This window comes from Aplysia californica, unplaced genomic scaffold (assembly GCF_000002075.1).
Source record: "Aplysia californica isolate F4 #8 unplaced genomic scaffold, AplCal3.0 scaffold00389, whole genome shotgun sequence".
Taxonomy (NCBI): domain Eukaryota; kingdom Metazoa; phylum Mollusca; class Gastropoda; order Aplysiida; family Aplysiidae; genus Aplysia; species Aplysia californica.
Genome location: NW_004797659.1, coordinates 75,629 through 88,519, shown reverse-complemented (window position 1 = coordinate 88,519; position 12,891 = coordinate 75,629). Strand labels below are relative to the sequence as shown.

General features: G+C 37.0%; 1 protein-coding gene across 1 annotated transcript in view; it reads left to right on the top strand.

Moving 5' to 3' along the window:
* Positions 1 to 623: 623 nt before the first annotated feature.
* LOC101851753 (ubinuclein-1) overlaps positions 624 to 12,891 on the top strand; it is a gene marked incomplete in the record, with an annotated part of 39,016 nt that continues 26,748 nt past the window's right edge. Inside the window, 5 exon segments of the mRNA XM_013085603.2 lie at positions 624 to 922; positions 8,522 to 8,611; positions 10,098 to 10,211; positions 11,785 to 11,934; positions 12,515 to 12,583. Of these exon segments, the coding sequence (XP_012941057.1) occupies positions 746 to 922; positions 8,522 to 8,611; positions 10,098 to 10,211; positions 11,785 to 11,934; positions 12,515 to 12,583 (600 nt within the window).

The window sequence follows — 12,891 nt, the reverse complement described above, 5'->3', positions numbered from 1 at the left end:
TAAATGCGACATTCATTTACAGTAGAGTACACACACTGCTCAATGCACGAAGCCAAGGCTGTGGGTTTTTGTCTTATATAAGCCTCGGCTCTTCAGCGTGGATCTAGATCTAGATCTTAGCCTTAGCTAAAAAATAGCCTTCTTTTGATGCAGATTCCCAGAGGAAAATTGAAAAAAAAATAGTTGATTACTTGAGTCAAAAATACATGTAGATCTATTGCCATTTTAGTTTAACAATGGTAGAGATTTTATTAAGTTTTCTAATTTTCCCTTGGGTCAACGTAGGTAATTTTGGAACAGTTGTTTTGTCGTTGGTGTCACTAGTCAGGATCTAACCTTTCGTACTTCCCCTTTGACTTCAAGGGGGATTCCAGGGTCACGGGAAAGATCTATTTTCAGTTGTGGACTTTATGACCTTAGTAGGGGGATCTGGCTTTACTTGATGTGTAATTACGATGTTGATTACCTTGATATCTTGGTATCGTTAACCACGATAAAATAAGAATTAATAGACCAACCAGAAAATTACAAATACCATCGAACTTCAGACAAACGTTTACACCATACAGATTAGTACTTCTTTTTCAAAGCTATCACCCCTATTTTCATATGGGCTAGACGAAGGAATATCCACTCGGGAAGGTTACGATACTGTCGTCACTACGCAAAATGGCGGTAGATTCAGCCTTGCGGTAGATATGTAACTAGTAAATACTTAAAATTGGCGTGTTAGTGGCCAAAAAAAATGTTCTCATTATCGACAGACGTTAAAAGAATACAACTGAAACCATGTGAACCAACTAAAGTAGATAAAAAAGTGAAAAAGAGACCCAAAACACACAGGTTTGTGCTTTCACTTGGAGAGTCTAACTCTAAAACATGTCCAGAATATTCATTTGCGGACCTTGTAAAAAATGAACGGGTAAGTCAACTTCAAAAACATTTTGTGTCATATTTTTTATATAAATATCTTCATTACTAACTGTTCTTGTGCACCATGTATTGCAATAATGTTTTCAATATCTAATTATCTTTATTTCCTTGGGGAACCCCTTTTCATGTCCCACCACATGTCACTGAAATGCCTTTATCCAAAGCCTTCTCAGCATTATTCCGAGGTTTGCTCGAATGTGGCAGTGCAACTCCAGTCTCAACAGCTCGTCTCAACCGTAGCATAGAAAATGGCCAGACCACTTCGCCATTTTGAACCTTGCCATCCCTTAGTGTATCAAAACTGAAACATTGATTCTAATTTACCATTTTTCTATTGTTTATGTAAGAACTAATGTCAACCATAAAAATTCATGCTTTTGTCGCCAACATTTGTCACCCTGGTTTCATATCCATATTACTCCCAAGTTGTAGACAAACTTATCAAATAGTTTGTTTTTATTTATTACTCCTCTTCCTCCCTTCCTCCTTCCCTCTTGCCTTCCTCTTTCATTGGTAGCCGTGTGCCACCATGATCACACACATATAATCTACACACTTTTGACACAACACACTTCACGTGGTTGGGGTTTGTGTTATGTGACCCAGGCTAGGATAATTTAGTAGGGCATGCAGGCTTAGCAGTCTCCATGCACAGAACACATAAACCAATAGATGACCAAGACCTAGATCTAGATTCTAGATCTGGCCTGGCCTATCTGTTGATTGCTTACGAGTTTGATGATTGTTTCTTTGAAAGTTTAAGTGTCTTGCATTAAATCGCCCAACGTTATCAGTTGCTATAGCAACTTAATCAGTCGACAAAACTGATGTGCTTTGCTTTATGCTCCATATAATAACGTGATCGGCAACTGTATTGTTTTGTTTTTGTTATTGGAGTTGCGCATGTCTTGGGGTGTGGTTTCTTCTGCTTGTCTTCTTTGTGTACATGTGGCCTGGAATATATATTTCTTGTTTATCATATTGTTAAAGCCATTGATTGATAACTGAAAGTTATTTTTAAAAATTATCTGGTTGATTTTGGACTCAAGTCAAAGTGCTGATCTCGGAAAATAAAGTGCAAGAAACACTTCTAACGCGTGCATAAAAAAGTGCGCGCGCAGTTGTAAACGTGCGTTTTAGGCTATATTTGCTTGTTTTTACATTTCTGCGTTTGTATGTATTATAATGTAAATTAAAGTTAATTTTCAGTGATTTAAAAGCATCTTGGATTTGGGGTAAGGGGAGGTCAAGTTTTCGGGGGTGGGGGTCATCATGTGGGGTCTAAGTAGGTCACGGGCTATTTTTAGAAACCGATTGCGGGAGTCATCAGATAAGGGGGGCGGGCTTTGTATTGTAAAGCGTGTGATTCGCAGGTAGACGCGTCTCGCGCAGCCCGCGTGCGCGGGGGGATGGGGTTCGAGGCCCGCACGCGCGTCGATTATCGTGCGGCTGAGCACATCGATTTATCGGGGGGATTGATTTTTGTCCGCGTTCGGACTCGTCGGTGCAGATGAAGTCGGCGGAGCTGCCGTCGCCATTTCTCCTCGTCCGTGGCGTTTCGCGAGGAGGCAAGCTGGCTCGCCATTTTCCCTACCGGCTGGCGACTCGCTTCGCGCTTGGTGCCGTGAGGCGGTGTTCTGTTGGCTTGGCCTGGCCTGGCCTAGGTTTCGTCTGCTGTCGCTTCGCCTTTCTAGGGCAACGGGGAATCGTAGATTTTGGGACGTGCCGGCGCTGCGGTCATAGTCATAGGCAAATCTATTGAGGTTATTTTCTTGCTCTGTATTGTGAGCTCGTTCTTCAGAAATATGGGAGCAGATTCTAGATCTAGATTCTATATCTAGATCTAACTGGTTTACATTGGAATTGATTTTAAAATTTTATAGCGGCGTCTTTAAATTTAAACCTTCATTGATTTAGTCACTAGATTCTAGGCTCCCATTTCTACTACTACTGTTACAGAAGAATTTAATCCGATTTTGAGAAAAAAGCAAAATGTCTATAGAGTCTAGATAGGCCAAGTCTTTAGGCTAGGCCGACTACTGTCTTCTTCTTGTTCTGCTTCTTCTTCTCCTTCTCCTCCTCCTCCTCTCCCTCTCCTGCTCCTAGATCTAGATCTAGTCGTTATATAGATGTGCGAGTTTAGAACATTTTTTATCAGCCTGTTCTTTATATTAGGATCGTTTGTCTATCCCGTGTGTGTGTATAGATCTTCTGAAAGTACCCTGTAGATATCTAGATCTGAGTCTTGGCATATAGGCGTATTACATGCAGGTGATAAATGCAATTCTCTTCAATCTTCAACAAAGAACACCCCCCCCCTCCCCCCCCGCCAGTCTCGGAATGTTTTCCTAGACCTTGGTACTGTTTTTCTTTTGGACTGTCATGGGCTGCTCATACTTAAATGATGGCTCAGGTGCTTTTTAAATAGGTGGGCCTATTATTTTTGTCTGTTATGCAACCTATCTACCAGATTCGAATCTAGAATAGATCTAATTTATAAAAGCTTAGCCTACCTGTAAAAGAATTTTTAAAAAAACAAGTCTATTTGTATTAGTATTAACTATCAAGGAAAGTTCACTTTTCTTCTTAATTTTCCAGATTTAAAGAAAAGGTTATTCTTTAAAAGAAAGTACCTGTACCCCTCAGCCTACAATAACATCAGCAACTACAAAAAAAGGATGGTTTCAGGGTCTCGGTGTTTCAATATTTTTGTTTGTATTAAATTTAAATGGAAGTTAAAAAAATTATTGGTTAAAATACTCCCGAACTCCAGGTGTTCTGAAGCGATGGAGGCAATAGGCTACATATATTTTAGTTATATTATAGCGGCTTAATAATGAATTTCTCCCTGCGAGATGAATATATATATAAAGATTGTCGTTTGTCATATTTGCATAAATTTGTAATTGTAGGCTACTTGAAAGTCTGTCTAGTCAGATATTCTTCTTGTATAAGTGTCACTGGGAATGTGAAGACTTGGATTATGTATTTATGTATGTATGTTTGCCATTGTAAAACAAAGTGCCCTTCTGGGACAAATAAAAGTGTAATTTATTTATTTATTTATTTTTAAAATTTTATTTGGATGGGCATGAAAATTATATATATGATTTTCTGTAGGCCTACTTGGAGTGTGTTGTGCATTAGTCTTCACTCGGTGTTGTTGCAAAGTATTTTGTCTACTGATAGTTGTTAGACTGGAATTTTGTACATATATATATATATATATATATATATATATATATATATATATATATATATATATATGGATAGAAGAGTTTTGTGGCAGATAGTTGGAGGGCACCACTGAAGTCCTACTTCTTTACTTTCTGTTATAGTTGTTTCTGAATATTCTGATTTATCTATTATTATTTTCTGTCTGTCTGACCTTTTCTGAGCAATGAATTAAATGACCATTATTCTGGTGGTGTTCTTCTCTTTAACTGAAACAGACCATTATTCTGGTGGTGTTCTTCTCTTTAACTCAAACAGACCATTATTCTGGGGGTGTTCTTCTCTTTAACTCAAACAGACCATTATTCTGGTGGTGTTCTTCTCTTTAACTCAAACAGACCATTATTCTGGTGGTGTTCTTTTCTTTACTCAAACGGACAAGCAAAAATATCTTTGAGGAAACTATTTGTTTAAAAAAGATTGAAATGGTTGTTTCGGTATAACTGCGGAAAAAAAATGTCATACTCATCATGACTTCGACTTCCCCTAGTAAAATCTAAGTTTGGTGTCTACATATATATATATATATAGATTCTAGGTCTAGTTTGTCAACAAAATGTTTTGCTTCAATTGATTTACTTGTGTTCTGAACAAAATGGATTATGATTTTACTTGAATTTAGATGATTGAAATGGGCAGCTCGGGTGTCTGATAGTTAATACAGTCTATGTTTGTTTAATGGATGGTTTGAGGTAGCTGCTCTTTGGACTGTGGTTATTTTTTATTTTTCACTCCCCCCCCCCCCTCTCTCTCTCTCTCTCTCTCTCTCTCTCTTTCTTTCTCTCTCCCCCCTCTCTCTACTGACTGAAGTGTCTTTAGGCAAGCAATTTCCAAAGGGGGGACATTAATATATGTTCTTAGGCACAGTAGAATTGTATATGGGCTGATTCAACAATGTCATGCTCATAGCTGTGCCTGAACTGCAACATGTTAACATGGAACTGCTGCTTTTTTTTTTCCTAATCCTTACTATCGTCATTTTTCCTGTACTTCTTTTGTATGTTTGTCACGCTCTTGTGACCCGCTCTTTCCGGCGTGCCTTGATAGTAGAAGCAGAGGTTGTGCTGTTGAAGCTAGAGAGGTGAGCAGAGTAAGCCTGATTCCCTATATGGACTTCTCTGTTGACATCCACCCCTTAGCACTCATATGACCTTTTTTATGCAGTTGCGAGCACCGTAAAACCTTTACTAATTTAACTTTAAAAAAATAGTAAAGTTCTGTCCTTCCACAAAGCATTCATCAAGTTTTGTTTGATGAGAGAGAGAGAAAGTTATTTCTGCTTGTCTTCCTTATTTTCAATTTGAACCCATTGCATATTTTGTTTTTTGACTTAACCCCCCCGCCAGTCTCGGAATGTTTTCCTAGACCTTGGTACTGTTTTTCTTTTGGACTGTCATGGGCTGCTCATACTTAAATGATGGCTCAGGTGCTTTTTAAATAGGTGGGCCTATTATTTTTGTCTGTTATGCAACCTATCTACCAGATTCGAATCTAGAATAGATCTAATTTATAAAAGCTTAGCCTACCTGTAAAAGAATTTTTAAAAAAACAAGTCTATTTGTATTAGTATTAACTATCAAGGAAAGTTCACTTTTCTTCTTAATTTTCCAGATTTAAAGAAAAGGTTATTCTTTAAAAGAAAGTACCTGTACCCCTCAGCCTACAATAACATCAGCAACTACAAAAAAAGGATGGTTTCAGGGTCTCGGTGTTTCAATATTTTTGTTTGTATTAAATTTAAATGGAAGTTAAAAAAATTATTGGTTAAAATACTCCCGAACTCCAGGTGTTCTGAAGCGATGGAGGCAATAGGCTACATATATTTTAGTTATATTATAGCGGCTTAATAATGAATTTCTCCCTGCGAGATGAATATATATATAAAGATTGTCGTTTGTCATATTTGCATAAATTTGTAATTGTAGGCTACTTGAAAGTCTGTCTAGTCAGATATTCTTCTTGTATAAGTGTCACTGGGAATGTGAAGACTTGGATTATGTATTTATGTATGTATGTTTGCCATTGTAAAACAAAGTGCCCTTCTGGGACAAATAAAAGTGTAATTTATTTATTTATTTATTTTTAAAATTTTATTTGGATGGGCATGAAAATTATATATATGATTTTCTGTAGGCCTACTTGGAGTGTGTTGTGCATTAGTCTTCACTCGGTGTTGTTGCAAAGTATTTTGTCTACTGATAGTTGTTAGACTGGAATTTTGTACATATATATATATATATATATATATATATATATATATATATATATATATATATATATATATATAAGAGTTTTGTGGCAGATAGTTGGAGGGCACCACTGAAGTCCTACTTCTTTACTTTCTGTTATAGTTGTTTCTGAATATTCTGATTTATCTATTATTATTTTCTGTCTGTCTGACCTTTTCTGAGCAATGAATTAAATGACCATTATTCTGGTGGTGTTCTTCTCTTTAACTGAAACAGACCATTATTCTGGTGGTGTTCTTCTCTTTAACTCAAACAGACCATTATTCTGGGGGTGTTCTTCTCTTTAACTCAAACAGACCATTATTCTGGTGGTGTTCTTCTCTTTAACTCAAACAGACCATTATTCTGGTGGTGTTCTTTTCTTTACTCAAACGGACAAGCAAAAATATCTTTGAGGAAACTATTTGTTTAAAAAAGATTGAAATGGTTGTTTCGGTATAACTGCGGAAAAAAAATGTCATACTCATCATGACTTCGACTTCCCCTAGTAAAATCTAAGTTTGGTGTCTACATATATATATATATATAGATTCTAGGTCTAGTTTGTCAACAAAATGTTTTGCTTCAATTGATTTACTTGTGTTCTGAACAAAATGGATTATGATTTTACTTGAATTTAGATGATTGAAATGGGCAGCTCGGGTGTCTGATAGTTAATACAGTCTATGTTTGTTTAATGGATGGTTTGAGGTAGCTGCTCTTTGGACTGTGGTTATTTTTTATTTTTCACTCCCCCCCCCCCCTCTCTCTACTGACTGAAGTGTCTTTAGGCAAGCAATTTCCAAAGGGGGGACATTAATATATGTTCTTAGGCACAGTAGAATTGTATATGGGCTGATTCAACAATGTCATGCTCATAGCTGTGCCTGAACTGCAACATGTTAACATGGAACTGCTGCTTTTTTTTTTCCTAATCCTTACTATCGTCATTTTTCCTGTACTTCTTTTGTATGTTTGTCACGCTCTTGTGACCCGCTCTTTCCGGCGTGCCTTGATAGTAGAAGCAGAGGTTGTGCTGTTGAAGCTAGAGAGGTGAGCAGAGTAAGCCTGATTCCCTATATGGACTTCTCTGTTGACATCCACCCCTTAGCACTCATATGACCTTTTTTATGCAGTTGCGAGCACCGTAAAACCTTTACTAATTTAACTTTAAAAAAATAGTAAAGTTCTGTCCTTCCACAAAGCATTCATCAAGTTTTGTTTGATGAGAGAGAGAGAAAGTTATTTCTGCTTGTCTTCCTTATTTTCAATTTGAACCCATTGCATATTTTGTTTTTTGACTTAATTGTAATATATATATTATAATATATATATATATATATATATATTATATTATATATTATATATATTATTAATATATTTTCAACAAATCTGATACTTTTTGTTTTATATTTTGAATTTAGTTGTCATTTTGGATTCCAACTTTTCTTTTTTTTGTGAGCGGGTGTTAACTTTAACAATGGTCAACACAAGAAGTTACTAAGTGAATATATAAAGCCTAGTTTCACAAAGAATGTAATTCTTTTATGGTGATGTAAGTATATAAGGCTTTCAGCTCTCAAGGAAGGATGGGAGGAGGTGGAAGGAATAAAAGAGAACGAGGTCATTTGCCAAGGGAAGGGCTATTATTACTTGACACAGTTTTCTTTCCTTGTAATATATTATAATATATATCTCTTCTAGATCTGTCTTCTGCATCTACTCAGTTAAAGTAAAATCAGTTGGCATTGTCTGGAAAAGCCATGGGCTTTGTATTGTCTTTTAGAAGAGAAACAGTGATACTTCTTCTTTGTAGGGAGGGACCCACATACATAGAACCCCTTACATCTCTGTTTTTTAATATAAGTGTATAATCCATGTTGAGTGGTGCCATATTAAATTTTATGAACTTGTTTCGACATTTTGCTGGAATCGAAGTTGGTGTACAAGTAGTACAGTAGCTTGAATGACAATGTTTGTTCTTGAACCAGTTTCTGAGTTTTATATTACCAGTACCAGCAGGCATATTTTGTCATAAAACTTGAAGATATTCATGATGTTGTTTTATTTATTGAATTCATTTTTTAGCTGCATTTTGATGACATTTGTAATATATTTGTCCTCAGCAGAAAAGTAGTCAATCGTCAGATCCATTTGGAGACCAAGATGAGGAGTTGGAAGTGGCCTCCATTGCTCAAAGATTTGAAGCGAAATATGTGAGTTTTTCTGTAGAGTGTTAACGGCAGGGGAATTAATGTTAAAGTAGGCTACTGCAGGTTAAGTTGATCATGAGAATAAGAGCGACAATAGAACATTATGATAAGTACCGACGTCTGTGTTTATTAGATGCTTCGCCATCACACTTAGGTGACATGACTTCAATTTTCGTTTTGGCAGAACTTTATTATTCGAGTATCTGTGTCTTGTGGGATGTTGTATTCAATTCCTTTCAAACTGGGTGGGCCCTGACAGATAGGGGCAGTGCCACTGACTGTAGTGTCTTTAGGCCATTCCCAAAGGGGGGACATTTCTCGTTCTAGCACAGTAAAATTGTAAATGGGCTGATTCATGTCACGCTCATAACTGTGCCTCATGTACAACAGGGAACTGCTGCTTTTTCTTTCTTAATCCTTACTATTGTCATTTTTTTCCTCTACTTCGTTTGTGTATTTGTCACTCCCTTGTGACTTGCTATTTCCGGGGTGCCTTGATAGTCGAAGCAGACCTTGTGCTGTTGAAGCTAGAGAGGTGAGCAGAAAAAGTCTGATTCCCTGTAAAGACTTCTCTATTGACACCCACCCCTTGGCGCTCATATGACCTCATGCAGTTGCGAGCGCTGTAAAACCCTCTACTATAAAAAAAAAGGTTAAGTTGATCATGAGAATAAGAGTGACAATAGAACATTATGATAAGTACCGACGTTTGTGTTTAGATGCTTCACCTTCGCACTTAGATGACATGAAAAATGAGTTCGATTTTCGTTTGGGCAGAACTTTATTTGTTTGAGTATCTGTGTCTTGTGGGATGTTGTATTCAATTCCTTTCAACCTGGGTTTGCCCCTGACAGAGAGGGTCAAAATGTCTCTTACTTGAGCTAATAAATGTTGACAGGGATGTAAAACTTCTGGTCTACAATTACGTTTTTATTATTATTATGTGCAGGAAGAAGTGTGTCTCCAGTATAATATTATTCATATATATATATATGTTGATAAACTGAACCGAAAGATTATGCTGTGCAACAGAATATGACCCCTTGGAGAATGAGAGGGTGGGAGGTTGATTGTTATACCACAAGCGTTTTAATTAATCATTAAAAATTTGTACTCCTTGTTTTGAGCCTCTCAATTCATCTCCTTCTAAGAAAATATAGAATGCTTATTAAATCACAATGCTGTGTTCATTTTTATTAGAGACTGAAAATAATTTGGGGAATATAATTGACGCAGAGGTGTTTTTAAAAGTACAGTGAATAAACTGACCTGTTTTTAATTCTTTATATTCTATGTGTGTGTGGTTGTCGAGCTGAATAAATTTTAGGCAATTCTGATTTGTGTACTGTAAAAAGTGATGCTAAGATGTCCACCTGTCTAAGACAACCACTCCCCCCCCCCCTCGACTATGGTTGGGGAGGTCTTTCCACTGTATGTATCTAAATGTAACTAAAATTCTTTTTGAAAATGTGGGGTTTTTTTTTCCTAGGGCTCAAAAGCAATGCAGTCTGGGAAAAGGAAGAGGACGACTGACATGGATGACTACTTCGACCTCGGAGATGGTTACGACACAGACGACCCTTTCATTGACAACTCTGAAGCGGTGAGAAAGTTTAAAAGTTAAAGTGATTAATTTAATCTTGAGGTAATTTGTCTCTTTAGTAGAAAAAGTGCAGAGCTTCGGAATACCTCCCTTGGCTGGCTAGTTCATTGCGATATATTTATATGCTGTTTTAGTCCTAAGGGGACATGCATTGTGACTTGTGTTTGTTGTAGTCTATTGCTCAATTGTTCATAGTTCCATGCACTTACTCTCATTTGCAGCTGTGTGGATGGAGGGAAATAGGGCAATGTGGCTTTCCTCATATAACATTTTGTGTAGTGAAGCTGGGAGTGATCCTCCTGCAACTTTTGAATTGCGATGTTTTTCCTAGCAGGTAGACTACAACTTGCGAGTGGCTGGTGGGTGTTCTTGAGTGGTTTGCTCTTTCTTTCCTATCAAACATCTATCGTCCTTATCTCTCCTTCTTTTTGTGTGTGTTTGTTACTCTCTTGTAACACCGCTAGTCTTCGGCACTAATATAACTTAATGTGCTTCAAGCGCAGTAAAACTCTTAGTAAAACTAAAACTCTGGCTCTCTGGTCTTGTTTTTACAGTGGAGAATGTGATTGTGATGATAGATTGATGAGGACCTGATGGAATTGTGGGTTTGAAGTTTGGGGTGTTGCTGTATATCATGTGGCCAGACGTTTGTAAATTACCGTAATTACGTGTCACACTGCGGTGGAATCAGGGGCGCGCCAATTTTTGGGCATGTGGAGTTATTGATATCATCTGAATACTTATTCATTTGCCTTGCTTTCAATGAAAAAAAATACACATCTATCTCAAGTAGAAGTCCAGGTGATTGCTATTGAAAGAGCTGGGGTCACCAGGTTTCAGTGGTAAAATTAACAAGAAAATGGCTGCCTAAGTTTGGTAACTTCAGTAGATCGAGAGTCTTTGAAAACTTAAAAATTACAATTTTTGTCCTTTAACACTTTATCATCACAAGGCTTATATATATATATATATATATAGTAAAAACCCTCGCCATCACAAGGCTTATATATATATATATATATAGTAAAAACCCTCACCATCACAAGGCTTATATATATATATATATATAGTAAAAACCCTCACCATCACAAGGCTTATATATATATATATATATATAGTAAAAACCCTCACCATCACAAGGCTTATATATATATATATATAGTAAAAACCCTCGCCATCACAAGGCTTATATATATATATATATATATAGTAAAAACCCTCGCCATCACAAGGCTTATATATATATATATATATATAGTAAAAACCCTCGCCATCAAAGGCAAAGGCATTTTGGGGAAAATCCAAAGAAACTGGGTGGTAAACATCGCTGGTTGGCAAGATGTGATGAGAAAGTGTTAACCCACGTTTTTCAGTAACATTCGCATGGAAATGTGTTTTTCTATGAACAGAAAAGGTGTTGAGCCAAAAAACAAAAATTCGGTAAAAATTGCCAAACTGACCGAAAAATGCCTGTTTCTTCAATTTCATTATTTTGACAGCGCCTGATTTCCCCTTGGTGCCTCACATATTACTTCTTGAAAGAAAAATAAATGGTCCTTTCTCTTTTGTTCAGTACGATGAAGTGGTGCCATCCACCCTGACGACGCAGTACGGAGGTTTCTACATCAACATGGGCAAGCTGGACTTCAAGTCGGTCTTTGATGACTCCTTAGATAAAGATGATTTCGCCAGCCCACAGGGGATGAAAAAGAAGAAGAAAAAAGTAAGCTTGATGGGAACTGTGTATATACTGTGTTTTGACAGCTCGGCAAGATGTTCGATACATTATTATATATGTTCAAGTTGTGGTCTCATTTTTCTTCTTGTTTTCTTTTTAAGTTTTTATCATTCAAATCTGGTTGATGATGTAGGCCAGACAACTGACCTGAATTTCGTGAATTTAGCTATCGGAAATTTGAATGGGTGGGTGATTGGCGGGTGCTGTGGTGTAGTTAGCTCCTTCTTTCTTAGCAAACATCTGTCGCCCTTGTCTGTCTCCCTTGGTAAGAGTGTAGCTGTTACAGTGCTGATTGCTGATTTTCCGTGGTCATTAAATACTGCTCGCAAGCGATAATTCTTATAAACATGGTTTCGTGTAAAATCTTTTTCTTATTTGTTGGAATTACTTTTTTTCTGTTTGAGAAAATATTGTTGGAATTGGTTTTTTCCATTCTGGGAAATGTTGCTGGAATGACTGTGTTGTGAGAACTATTTTTACGTTGGAGGTCAGTCTTGGTACTGGTGAATGATTTATCTTTTCGTTCACGTGCATTGTGTAACAAGTTGCTTGACTTTTTTCCCAGCAACCTTTGGATTCTGAGAGTGAAGAGGAAACTGGGGAGACGATCGCCAAAAAGTTCAAAGCCATGAAGGTATGTTAATAAAGCACTGTGTGTGTCTTGAATTTAGTATGTGGAATTACTTCTCTGTGGAGCCACGATCCAGACCTAAAGTAATTTTTTAACCAATAAGTGCATAAGAGAAAAGAGAAATGGAATATTGTGTGTAGTTTAAACTGTGTGATGCTTCTATGGGGAAACCATTTTCTGAGGCTTACTTTACTTTTATCCGCCGGTTATACCCTTTTGTCAGGCATTGTGGTGAAATCGGGGGCTCGTCAATATAATGAAATCGGGGGCTCGTCAATATAATGAAATCGGGGGCTCGTCAATATAATGAA